At 39.7% G+C, this 12,913-nt stretch overlaps 1 protein-coding gene across 8 annotated transcripts in view; it reads right to left on the minus strand.

The window, feature by feature from the left end:
• The window catches only part of camk2d1 (calcium/calmodulin-dependent protein kinase (CaM kinase) II delta 1), a 107,432-nt gene that overhangs the window by 30,024 nt on the left and 64,495 nt on the right, over window positions 1–12,913 (minus strand). For all 8 annotated transcript variants that reach the window (XM_079669790.1, XM_079669795.1, XM_079669793.1 and 5 more), the window contains exons 7-8: window positions 9,921–10,023; window positions 8,683–8,766 (exon numbers count right to left, since the gene is read on the minus strand). In XM_079669790.1, the coding sequence (XP_079525916.1) occupies window positions 8,683–8,766; window positions 9,921–10,023 (187 nt within the window). The remainder of the gene's footprint in view (window positions 1–8,682; window positions 8,767–9,920; window positions 10,024–12,913) is intronic.

The raw sequence follows: 12,913 nt of genomic DNA on the forward strand, positions 1-12,913 counted from the left end.
TATTTTCTCATCCTGAATACTAAATTGAGATGATTTTTTTCTAACTTTGTTTCTTACACATACACATCTCACATACTACCAGCAGAAAACCTGTGATGATAGATGATAGATGATGCATGTCAGACTGACCCAACGAAGCTGCGTACTGTATTTTTTATGGGTTCAATGAACCGTTGATTTTGACAATAAAGTTCCGACAGCTTATATAAAATGTGTCATGATTATTCATGTTTGATGGGTAAAGTATATGCAGATTTCAAAAGCAAAAGGTTGTGTGTGTTGTCATCAGCAAATGGGTGTGTTATGCCATTGCTGTGTAGTATATAATATAATAGTAACGCCATGTACAATGACAGAATGAAATAAAAGATTGCATAAAACCATATACACCAGTATTTATTTTCATGAATAATATTAGCATACGTTTTACAAATTCGCATATGCTCGTGCCTCGCCCCCCTCTCCTGCAGGGGGGCGTGGTCAGCTGCAGCTCATTTGCATTAAAGCTACGTCACAGAATCAGCACTTGCAAAAACAGGGCTGGAATAGAGCAAATAGAGCGAAATGACGCATGGCTAAAATGCATGATCTGTTTGGTATTTTGAAAAAAAACCTTCAAAGACATGTTTTATATAGGTATGGCCCAACAATATATTTTTCAAATATAGCATGATAGGTCTACTTTAAAGTGGGTCCTACTAACATAAGAAGCAGAAGAGAAAAATGTAAATGAAACGGGGAGATAAATAAACTGAGTGAATCAATAACCTGGAACATGACATAAGATCCATCAGAGCGGTTTGCCTTCACTTACTCTTTCTCTTCCCTTTTCACTCAAGCATGTGAATGTTGTATCTCAAAAAGCTACAGAAACAGCCATGATATGTCAGTAGTGATGACAAATCAGGAGTGTCTTCTTGGCTTTGTTGGCAAATCTAGTCCACATAATTTTCAGTTAGAATATAATAGAATGCCTTTACTGTCACTATACAAAAATATACAATGAGATGTTGTAGTGCAACCCTGTCACACTCACAGTGCGCAATCGAAAACAATACAAACACGAAGACAATCATACGACTGGTAATAAATAACTCGAAATTCCGAGAAATGGTGACTGCGTGACTGAAACTTGGGTGCGCGTCCCGATGCTAACATTACCCCCGCTGAGTAAGTATTAATAGTATTAGTTGTATTGTTAAGGTACAACAAAGAATATCCATTAATTTTAGCTCACTTTTAGCTGATTTTAACTGTACCTAAACATTTTTTGGATTCTTGTAGCAAATTCCTGCATAGTTTCTGAATATCTTTAGATTAACACTGGATTTAGTTAACTACCGACAGGCGTGTTCAAAGATCAAAGCTTTTCCACGGCAACGCCCTGCCAGTGAACGAGAGACAGCCTGTCAGAGAATGTATTGACAATATTGTGCTGCATTATTGCTTCCAAGTACAAAACTGTAACTCCAATCAGCTAAGTATCCTAGCCAGAGTATATAGGATACCAGATGAACAACTGAGGACTCTTGTGTTTGCTATGTGTAAGTCCGTTTGATTAAATTAGCATATCGATGCGGCCGTGACAAACTTCCCTATATTATGATCACCAAATTATGTATGAAGAGTGAACATTGTGGCCAGCCGAGCAATAGTTGGAAAAAAAACTCTTTAGATTTTACAGCTCCTCTAGCCGTGATGTCGCTCTAATGCTGCGTTCACACCAGACGCAATGCGAATATTCGCATCGCTCTAATCGCTCGAGTTTCACGCAGCTGTCAGCTGTGTTTATTCCCCTTGCTAGGGGGCGGGCTTATCTCCATGTAAATATTGTGGTAGATACCAACTACAACAAAATGAACATATTTGACTTTGATTTAATTGTAATACACGTTTCAAAATGATGCCGGAGTAACAACATACTGATACCTGTTATTAAAACACATGACTTAGTGCTTTGACAAGTGTGCAGATAAGACGGCAGGCGAAAAACCTTTTAACCTGTTAAGCCCAGAGCCTGTTTTTCAGGTCTCAGACTCGAAAATGACATTCCCAGAACAAATGACTATACCTTCACTTCTAAAAAGGGTAAATTAATATTTTTTTTTCTCAAAGCAATGATAAACGTGTGAGTTGGATGTAGAAAAGTCAGAATCAATCCATCCATCCATCCATCCATCTTCTCTCGCTTATCCGTGGTCGGGTCGCGGAGGTAGCAGTTCCAGCAGAGAGCCACCAAACTTTCTTTTCCCTGGCCACATCAACCAACTCTGACTGGGGGATCCCAAGGCGCTCCCAGGCCAGAGAAGAGATATAATATATAATCCCTCCGCCTGGTCCTAGGTCTACCCCTTGGTCTCTTCCCAGCTGGATGAGTCCTCCTTCTGGGCCTGGCTCCAGAAGGGGACCCCGGGCTTCCTCCGGGCCGGGTATCCTCACTTCGTGTGTCGTCTTTCATGAGGTCTTGTGAACCAATCTTAGTCTGGCCCCTTGCCTGAGACCAATTTGCCATGGAAGACCCTACCAGGAACACAAGGTTCCAGACAACACAGCCCCCAGGTTCATCAGGGCACACAAACCTCTCTACCACGGTAAGGTGCTGGTTCTTCAGAGAGGGGATCAATACAGTAATATCTTATCTTAATTAATTAAGAAATATAACTATTATAATTAGTATAGCAGCTGACACCTATTTTCAATATGGATTAATCTACCATTTATTTCTTTAGTTCAATTTTGATCTATAAAAATGTCAAAATAGTGAAAATGTTCACGAGACTTATTAAAGTGCAAGGTTATATCTTTAGATGTTTTGTTTTAGCCTATGTACTGTATGTCTTAATGCTCTTACAGTATATGTGACGGTGTGACTTCCATAAAACTAATATTTTATATCTTCCCAACAGACGAGCTGACAGGAAACCTAACACTCTAACAACCACAACATTGCAAAGGCGAGTAAATGTAAATTAAAAACGATTCACAATTTCTTAAAAGTACTATATTTGAAAATGATAGATTTATGATATTTTTCATCGAACATATGAACGACTCAAACAAGGATCGCAGCAGCTACAAGAAAGATCTTTAAAGGCCAACCATAACATCCTGAAGCTGAGTTTTCTCTAAAAATATTCTTTGATTTTAACAGAAGTGCTCTCTGAACTCAGAACAAGTCTATTAATATGTCTTTGTTTTTCTGTCTTTTTCAGAAAATAACCACATCAGTGACAAAGGTGAATATTTTGGCAGTGCCAGCTTTGGAAGCATGTGGGCCTTGAAAAAGTCCTCAAGAGCCAACAGGTTAGGCTGCCAATTGTCATCTCGGGCTATCGGAGTGATGACACTGTCTTTCGTAGTCCAGACCACAAAGTAGAAAGTCTCTCTTGCAGTGAGGTGAAGCTGACCTTGCACTTGGTGCCAGTAAGGATGTTCCTCACGCAGGCTGAATGTTTCTCCTTCCTTACTGACACAGAAGCCTTCACTAATTGTCATTTCCCTGGCTCGGTAGGGACACTTTACCTCCAGCACAGCGGAAGACCCTACCAGACCATCTGGAGATGCCCCAAACAATCCTGATTGGGAGAGCCACAAATCTGACTCATGGACCTGCATCTGGGTTGCAGTGGTGAATGCCCTGACGCCCTCACATTCATTCATAGTCCCCCACTGTACATACAAAACACCATCAAGGGCCTGTTGTTGCCATAGCACCCTGGCAATAAGGGAAGCAGTCACACGCTTTGACCTCAGGACAGCTCCAAAAGTTGCTGGCAGTCAACCTTCCTTTCCTGAACAAATGCCAGTTTGGGTTGGTTCGCTGACCAGTGGTAGCCACCTGAATTGCCCTCTGTTGCTCTTCAGACAATGCCATGCTTGCCACAATTGCCTCAGGTCCCTGATGCCCAACAGATTTGATAATTTCAGGAGCAGTAAGTGTTTCCAAGCTGTAGTGTTCCTCTTCTGGCTCGGTGGAGAGAAGCCAAGAAATTCCTGAGAACCTGCCCCTGAGTCTGTCCCTCAGCCAGTCACGATCTTCGGAGGTGGGCTCTCTTGTCAGCGGGTTAAATTAGTTATTGTTTGGAATGCCTACGTTTAGCTGCCTTTGGCTTCTTCCACTGACAGGGGGTGTCAGAGCAGCTGAAATTGTGGATGGTAAAGATGGCTAATGCAGCCGCATGACTGCATTCTCCACGTGGGCATTCACATTTTGTGGAAAGAATTCCCTCTTCTCCTGTAGATACCTGTGGTGGTGGGATTGTTTTATTATTTAAAATATATTTACATTTGTAATGCCTTCCCAATGATCCCTTAACTTGTTTATAGCCTACTGTATGTTTATTTCATGGATATTTCCGTGTTTTCTGGTGTGTAATATTTGCAATAAAGATTTCATGTGACTAGAGGTGTAACGGTTCACAGAATTCACGGTTCGGTACGTACCTCAGTTTGGGGGTCACGATTCGGTACGGGTTTGGTACAACAAGAAAAAGAAAAGAAAAAGTCCCAAATGCATAATTCCAGGTTTGTTGTTATTTATTTTTTAACAGTAGTGCAAGTTTCAGTTTAAAAATAAGGAACTCTGACATTTTGAATAATTAACTGTACTACACTGTTAAAAACAAACCACAAACAGTACCACACACACTCTGATGCCCAGATGATTTATAATGGCTGATGTCAAACAAAAAGGTTCAATAAACTGTAAAACTAAAAAGAATGTCTTGAAAATATTACATCATAAATAATAAGAAAGTGTTTCAAGAGCGCATAGCCGTTGAAATATATATGCCAATAGCTTCCGTTATTTATTTTGGTCTCTCGGCTTTCATCTCTATTGGCTTCTTAAAAACAGCAGGGATAAACTGTTGAACTGCTGTTGTCTTTTGCTGGGCTCCGGTGATTGGCAAATCTGGGTGATGCCTTCTGATATGATTTAGCATCTTTGGCGTGTGTTACTATTAGCATACCGCACCGCTGTCTAACAACGCCGACACACCATCCTCGTCCGATCCACCACTCGCACTCCATCGTTATTGTAGTCCACAGGGAACCCGAAATGTTCCCACACAGCTGATTTAAAAGAAGCAGGTGGGTTCTAGCTCCTGTGTGTTATCTGAACTCGCCATACTAACTTTTCTTCTGTATTTTGTTCGTTTTGTTGTGTTTTCTTCTTGTTCTTCATTTGTTGTTTAAGGGCGGCTGGCAAACAGCTTTTAGGCGCAATACCGCCCCCTGGATTATAAATAGTGGAATGGATACTGCCCTGAATGACGGACCTTTTTCCCACTCGTAAAAAAAGGCGCATTTGTCGTGTGACTGCATGTGCCGAACCGTGACGTCCGAACCGTGACGGTAAGGGACGAATACGGATACCGTTACACCCCTACATGTGACACATAAAATGGATTTGTTGATGGGAATTAATGTCACTAATGTGAATAAATTAACTCTAGGTTAACGGTACTCTTGCTATCACTACTCACCGACACATAAACCTTGTCCCTCATGCTAGCCCTGACAACACCGGTAAGCACACCTTCATCTAGGCTACACTGTTGTACGTGTCCTGACTTGTAGTGGTTCTCTCCTCTATCTACACTCTTCTTGTCATCTTTGTAAAATTATATCAGACTGGTAATTGACAAAGCCATGACTTCTAGTGAAATTCAGTGTGGCTAAAATGAAAAGCTTTGTTAAAATAAGCAAGCACGCGAAAGTCAGTTGAAACGATCTTAAGTTAGCGTGACGTTGAAGTCGTGCGACCCTGCTGTTGTACTAGCTTGTAGTTTGTTTATAGCATAACGTTAGCATTTAGCTTCTGGCGACTAGATTTATGATTCGAAAATTATAAAAGTAGGGTTGACATGTGGAGATTATCCGGCTGGACAAAACGTGATCCCTCTCTTAAATGTGTTTCAACCACAGACCTTATTTCGAGCTATTTTCCAAAATCCTATGGAGAAATCTCAGTGCTTTTTGACGAAGGAACCGGAAGAAGTTTACTTCCGGGTTTTAGGACGCGTCACTGCGGTTCTCTATTTCCCTATGTTACAATCTTTTTGTATTTTTAATTTCTGTGTTTCTGTTTTATTGTGTTGCACTGTTGGTAGAGCCTGTGACCTAAGATTTTCATCAACATAACTACACTGTAGCTACAGTGGGGCAAAAAAGTATTTAGTCAGCCACCAATTGTGCAAGTTCTCCCACTTACAAAGATGAGAGGCCTGTAATTTTCATCTTAGGTATACCTCAACTATCAATAACAAAAGTTCATCTCAATACTTTGTTATATACCCTTTGTTGGCAATGACAGAGGTCAAACGTTTTCTGTAAGTCTTCACAAGGTTTTCACACACTGTTGCTGGTATTTTGGCCCATTCCTCCATGCAGATCTCCTCTAGAGCAGTGATGTTTTGGGGCTGTCGCTGGGCAACACGGACTTTCAACTCCCTCCAAAGATTTTCTATGTGGTTGAGATCTGGAGACTGGCTAGCCCACTCCAGGACCTTGAAATACTTCTTACGAAGCCACTCCTTCGTTGCCCGGGCGGTGTGTTTGGGATCATTGTCATGCTGAAAGACCCAGCCACGTTTCATCTTCAATGCCCTTGCTGATGGAAGGAGGTTGTCACTCAAAAGCTCTTAAAGAAGAAGTTACAGGTCTGTGAGAGCCAGAAATCTTGTTTGTTTGTAGGTGACCAAATACTTATTTTACCGAGGAATTTACCAATTAATTCATTAAAAATCCTACAATGTGATTTCCTGGATTTTTTCCCCCCATTCTGTCTCTCATAGTTGAAGTGTACCTAGGATGAAAATTACAGGCTTCTCATCTTTTTAAGTGGGAGAACTTGCACAATTGGTGGCTGACTAAATACTTTTTGCCCCACTGTATGTACGTATGACAAATAAAAGCCTTGAACCTTGAACTTGTAACTTTTGTTCTACGTTAAAGTATGTGGAATCTGTAATGGGGTCAAAGTGGGATGTTTTTAAGCTCTATCCAAATGGATTTCCCATGCATTCCTGTTGGGCAAATTATCGCAGTTTTCTGCGATTTGCGTGAAAATGGCTAAGTGAATCTCTTATAAAAGACCTAGCAACCCGGTCCCGGTCATTCCACACGTTTTGATGTGTTTTTTGCGTGTCAATGCTGCCGGACGAGCTTCGCCAGTCACACAGAATTAAAAGAAAGAAGTTAAAAAAAGCTATAAAGTGCATTTAAAAAGTAGTTTAAAGTGCATACGAGTTGGTTGATTAAATGATATTGCATTGATCATGACGGTTGCATTACTATATTAACAATACTTTTTATTTGCCAGAGTGTTTATGTTATTAAAATACATGTTTTTTCTGTTTTTGCAGCGCCAATTTGTATTCGGTGTTTCTTTATCTGTATTTGGTTGGGTTTTTAGTATTTGCAGCATGTTTCTGTATTTGTTTGTGTTTTCTCTGTTCTTCTCAAAGCCGCACATGTCTGTGTTAGTGTAAAGTGTTTTCCTTGTTTGCTGTGTTTGAGCTCTCAGGGCCATCTGAACAAGGTGAGAATGGAAGAAAACAAATATACATGATGTATAAATAAAGAACAGTGTAGTACCATGCACAATCAGTGATTGTGTGAGCAGAAAAGGGGGATTCTGATTGGGTAATGGGCTGCCAGGAAGAGATGAAAGGGGCCTGTATTTGACGATGAGACAGACTGACCATAAACACAACAACGGCAATTGTGTGTGTGGACTCAGTGAGTCAGAACAGGTGTGTGTGTGTGTGTGTGTGTGTGTGTGTGTGTGTGTGTGTGTGTGTGTGTGTGTGTGTGTGTGTGTGTGTGTGTGTGTGTGTGTGTGTGTGTGTGTGTGTGTGTGTGTTATGGCCAGTCACAAATGTAATGAGCGAATGCAATGATTAATGCAGGAGGCAAGAGCCCTCTGTACGTAACTACAAACAGCACAGGATCAGGGGGGGTGGGTTTCTCTTGCTCTCTTGATTACTGGCTCTATTGATCACAATAATAACAACTCTCTGACTTATGGAACAAAAAGAGCAATAACATCACATTTCATTTGGCTGGTGCTTCTATCCACAGTGACTTAGAATAAGTGCAAAAAAACAAAAGAGATTCAAACTACAAGGACAGTGCAGATATATTCGCTTCAAGAAGTCATACCGTTGTAAGAGCTGCTGAATTAGTTACAAAGCCTAAATTCTCTTTTTTTTAAGGTGTTTTTTTTGTTTTGAATTTCATTACCAAGGTACAATCCAAACAGATGGGTTAACAGTTTGTGAAACAATCAGGAGACATTACATGCCATTTCATAGATAATCATGGACATTCAGAATACAAACTAGATATAACATTCCTGTGATACTGTTCATAAATACTGTAGCCACTTCTCATACATGTAAGATCCTTCTCGTTAAGAGCCTATCTTTTTGCTGGCAGTCCCTTTAATCTGAATGGCTGTCTCCTGCCATGGTGTTTGTGCCTGCTCAATGAGCTTACCAAGGTTTATCACACCAACAGTTAAAGGGGCCCTATCATGTTCCTTTTCAGGTTCAAACTTATACTGTATGTAATGTCTCTACTGTGACATGTCTCCATGCTTTATGTTCAAATAGCTCATTTCTGCTGCAGGACTGTCTGAAACCAGAGCCCAAAGTGTAATAGGGCCCTATTACTTACCACAGGCCCACATGTCCACTGGCATGCCGTACGGATCTTTCCTCAGCACCTCTGGAGACAGGTAGCCTGGTGTACCGGCAAAACCTGAAACACAAGCACAAACAAAGACACCTTTCAGATCACTCCTGTCATTACACTTTTTTCCAGTAGCTAAGGATCAGTGGTCCCATAACGTTTATGAGCCGAGGTTAACAAGCTCCTAAGAAAATCATTTAGCAGTTTTGCTCTTGAACATCCAAATTCAGCCTACTTTTAAAAAAGCCTCAAAGTAGCAGCAGAAATGTAGTGCGTGTAGAACTAAAGTCAGAACACAATGTGAACTGGTTCCAGATGGGAGCAGGGGAACAGAACAATTATTTCTCTATTCTACAGGGGATACCGGGGGAAGAAATAGAAGTGACAGATATTCAATCCACAGCCGAGAGCAATAGCACACCTCGTCTCTTCGGACAGGAAGAACTTTAATCCTAAAATGGCACATGAAGATATTTATTTGATTTTGCAGTTTATCGCAAAAACCAAAGTAGGACAAACATCTTCATCGCTGCCTTTACTTTTCTCATCAGCTGGGAAAGAGAAAAAAGTGCACCAATGTTCCATTGTCATGTGAGAGGAAATTAAACTTTTAGTGTCTAAGTTGGATAAGAGCATCAGCAACAAACCCTGAGGATGCAATTAATTTTTAAAGGGGCTTGGAATCGGGAAGTAACATCATTCAATATTTAAAAACATAATTACGAAGAATTATTTTACAAGCATTGTAGTTTCTATTTTTGGAAAACATTATTTCTAAATTAATCATGCCTGAGAAAAAAAACATAGGATCAATGGGATCCATGAAAGTGTGATTTTGGTTTTACAGGATCAAAACATGACAGAGCTTAACTATCCCATCACAATCCTACTCCACTGATTTTACTTTCATCAAAATAAACTGTCTAAGTGCCAGGGCCGAATGCTAAGGGCGCATCTATGACATTCAAAATGTTTAACTTTTACTATTTTTATATATACTAATACTATTAATAATAAATATTAGATAACAACAGAACTAGGCCTGCAGTACACTGTGGCAAACATGTGGGACAAATGCTCTTTGATGGCATTTCTGAGTAGCCCAGCTCAGACAGTATTATTGTGAATGAGCCTGTAAATAAGAAAGAGTGACAACCATGCAAAAATAATGAAGGGTCAGTGACGTTCATGAAGACCTCATTTATGAAACAGAGTGTACTGACCGAACCAGGCCTGCTGGTCTCCCTGCACCTCGATCGCCAGGCCGAAGTCCGCCAGCTTCACCGCAGCCCCCTTCAGCTTACTGGCTAACAGAAGGTTCTCCGGCTTTAAACACAGATACAACATTCAGTTACTCACCAAGGATGGAGATATCAATTCATAATGAGCTAAACATGACTGAGGTACAGTGGTGTAATGTAGTGAAGTACATTTACTCAAGTATTGCACTTAAGTATGATTTTGTTTTGCTTTACTTAGATTTATACTTTATGCTACTTCATACTTCTACTCCACTTCAATTTGGAGGTAAATATTGTACTTTTTACTCCACTACATGTATTTGACAAAGTGAGTTACTTACTTAAGAGATTCAGATTATTAGCTAACACAAAATATAAAATAAACTAGGAAATAAACTAAGACATATAGCTATTGGTAAAATATTCAGCAGTAAATTAAGTATTTAAAAAGGAGCTCCACTTGCAGCTGGATAAAGAATAAAGAACACATTATTGCATAACAAATTATAATCCAGTAATTTAACATATACTGTATGATTATGGGACATTAAGCACAACAAGTACTTTTACTTTTGGTACTTTCAGTATTTGTTGATGCTAATACTTTTGTACTTTTACTGAAGTATGATTTTAAATTCAGGACTTCTACTTGTTAACACTAGTATTTCTAATTTTATTTCAGTAAAATATCTTAGTACAGTACTTCTTTCCCGCTGAAATATAGATTTTGGGAGCTTTTATTGCAGGCTGTTAAGCAACAGGAGGGCCATTTCTAGTCCACAGAGAAACAAACATGAAGAAGTGAGTGAGCTCATAAACTAATATATGTTGGAGGCAGACTGTAGCAGCTGTCCGGAGCAGAGACTACATCTCCAGATGGAGGCTGTCAGTCGGGGGGGGGGGGGGGGGGGGGGGGGGCTGACCTCAGATGTTGAATGATCAGCACAGATCATTCAACAAGACGCAGGCAGCTGCAGTGAAATTGGGCGTGCGAGCCCTGCTGGTGGAGAGGGGGGGTGAGAGGGGGGGCAGTGACTCATGCCAGACCCCAGCAGAGCTGTCACATTTGGTGACATTTAAAAGCGTTATCCTTGATGAAGCCAAACGGTTTTGTGACCGAGCTGTAATGGGAAGAAAATAGGCTGCTGTTGTTATTTTGCAACTATTAAACAAGTTATATTAAAATAAAAACAGTGGTCACCTTGGCTCTATACACTGAGGTGCCCCTCACTTATTTTCATTATACTACTTTCACTCTCACATACTGTATAACTTAACTCTCAAGGGAATGACTTGAAACAGCTAAAGTTCTTTTTTTTTGGTCAATTTGTTCTACTCAATGAACCGTGGCTGAATCTTTGTCAACTATCAAAGGGCTACTGAAAAAAAGGTAAGAGGTTGTTGTTGTCATACGAACTAGAGCATAGACGACAACAAATACATTTAAAAATGTTTACATTATCAAAACTAATGAAAGTAAAATCCATCAGTAAATGATTGTCCTCCAAAAAATGTGGGCTACCTTTTGTTTTTTATTCTGCTTGTTATTATAATAAAATCATGTTTTCGTTACACAAGGGATTAGGCTATTTAGATGATTTTCCACAATCACCTGCCATACAGACACAAGTGGCATAACCATAAATAAAAGTAGCAAATCAATCAAAAAAAGGTAGCTCCATTTGTCATTTATTTTTAATTGTGAACGCTTAGTTTTATTGAAATGCAACTTCTCTCAACCTCTTAGTTTGTATCTTTAAGTAAGCTGTGTGTGCGTGCAGAGTGTTTCAGGGGTACAGCACATTTTGTCGTACGATGTGCAATTGTTTTCCCTTAAATGTTTGCCTTTAGCACATACAGCATATATTTGAAAGATTAAGCAACTTTAAGCTCTTGTTTAAGATATTTATCTGAATACCTGATATGAAGATCCTAGCTTTTTACCAGTGAACCGTTAGCTATGAAGCTATTCGGCTATTCATAAAGTATTAAATAAATGTTATTTCTCAGCTTTAACATCACTCACTCTTCCAACGATTCCTCCTCTGTGTTTGTAATGACAAAATCATCCTGGATTAATATTCTTGTAAATTCCTACGTATTTGATAGACACTTGACCTCATGAAAAAACTGTAGATTAATGAGGCCAAGAATGAATGATTGCTTACACAATTCTATATTCACTGCCTACACAGACTTTTGGAAAACAGTTTGAGGTTTTAATTCCAGAAGCAAAACATGAAATCAGTTGAATAAATTATAAGTCAATTGTCTGATTGGTTGAGCAGTTGAAGGGAAGGGAGAAGGCAGAATGGAAAAAGGAAAGGGGGAGCATTCTGGGTAAACATTATGCTGTGAATGCAAATCATCTGCACCATATGTTACCTAAAACCGCTACAAACACTTTGAATCTGCAGATTACGTTTAGAGCCAGAAACATAATGACAATGCTGGGAAAATAAGTCAGACAAAGTATTAACAAACCCTGAGGTCAGCCAGACATGTTTGAAAGTCAAAAGGTGGTTTTACCGCCAATTATCAGTTTTTACATTATCTGTTGGCTTGGTTACATTCATCATTTTGATTCCGTCATTATTGACCCGGTGGGTTTTGTCTTTGTGTTTCCAGATATCAGCAGTAGAGATGTGAAGTGAAAAAAACAGGGGGTTAGAAAGTCCCATCCAGTTTGATTTGTGATACAGCTCTCACCAACCCGAATGTAATACACCTGTGATAGAATTGTCCTTTAAAGTATCAAGGCTGTATTTTATAAGCTCCTAATAATAATGTGAGCGGGATCCAGTTGATTTAATGTGTCATTGCGTTCTTCTCTTAAAACTCACCAAACCTGTTAAGCACTACAACAGTCTTACCCTTTAACTAATGACCCCAGTCAGGCAAACCCAGTCAAACTAACATAATGTTGGATATAAATATAACTCGGAAAGCATTTCACTAATGGGATGTTCGGGGTG

The sequence above is a fragment of the Notothenia rossii genome (assembly GCF_949606895.1).
Source record: "Notothenia rossii genome assembly, chromosome: 3".
Taxonomy (NCBI): Eukaryota; Metazoa; Chordata; class Actinopteri; order Perciformes; family Nototheniidae; genus Notothenia; species Notothenia rossii.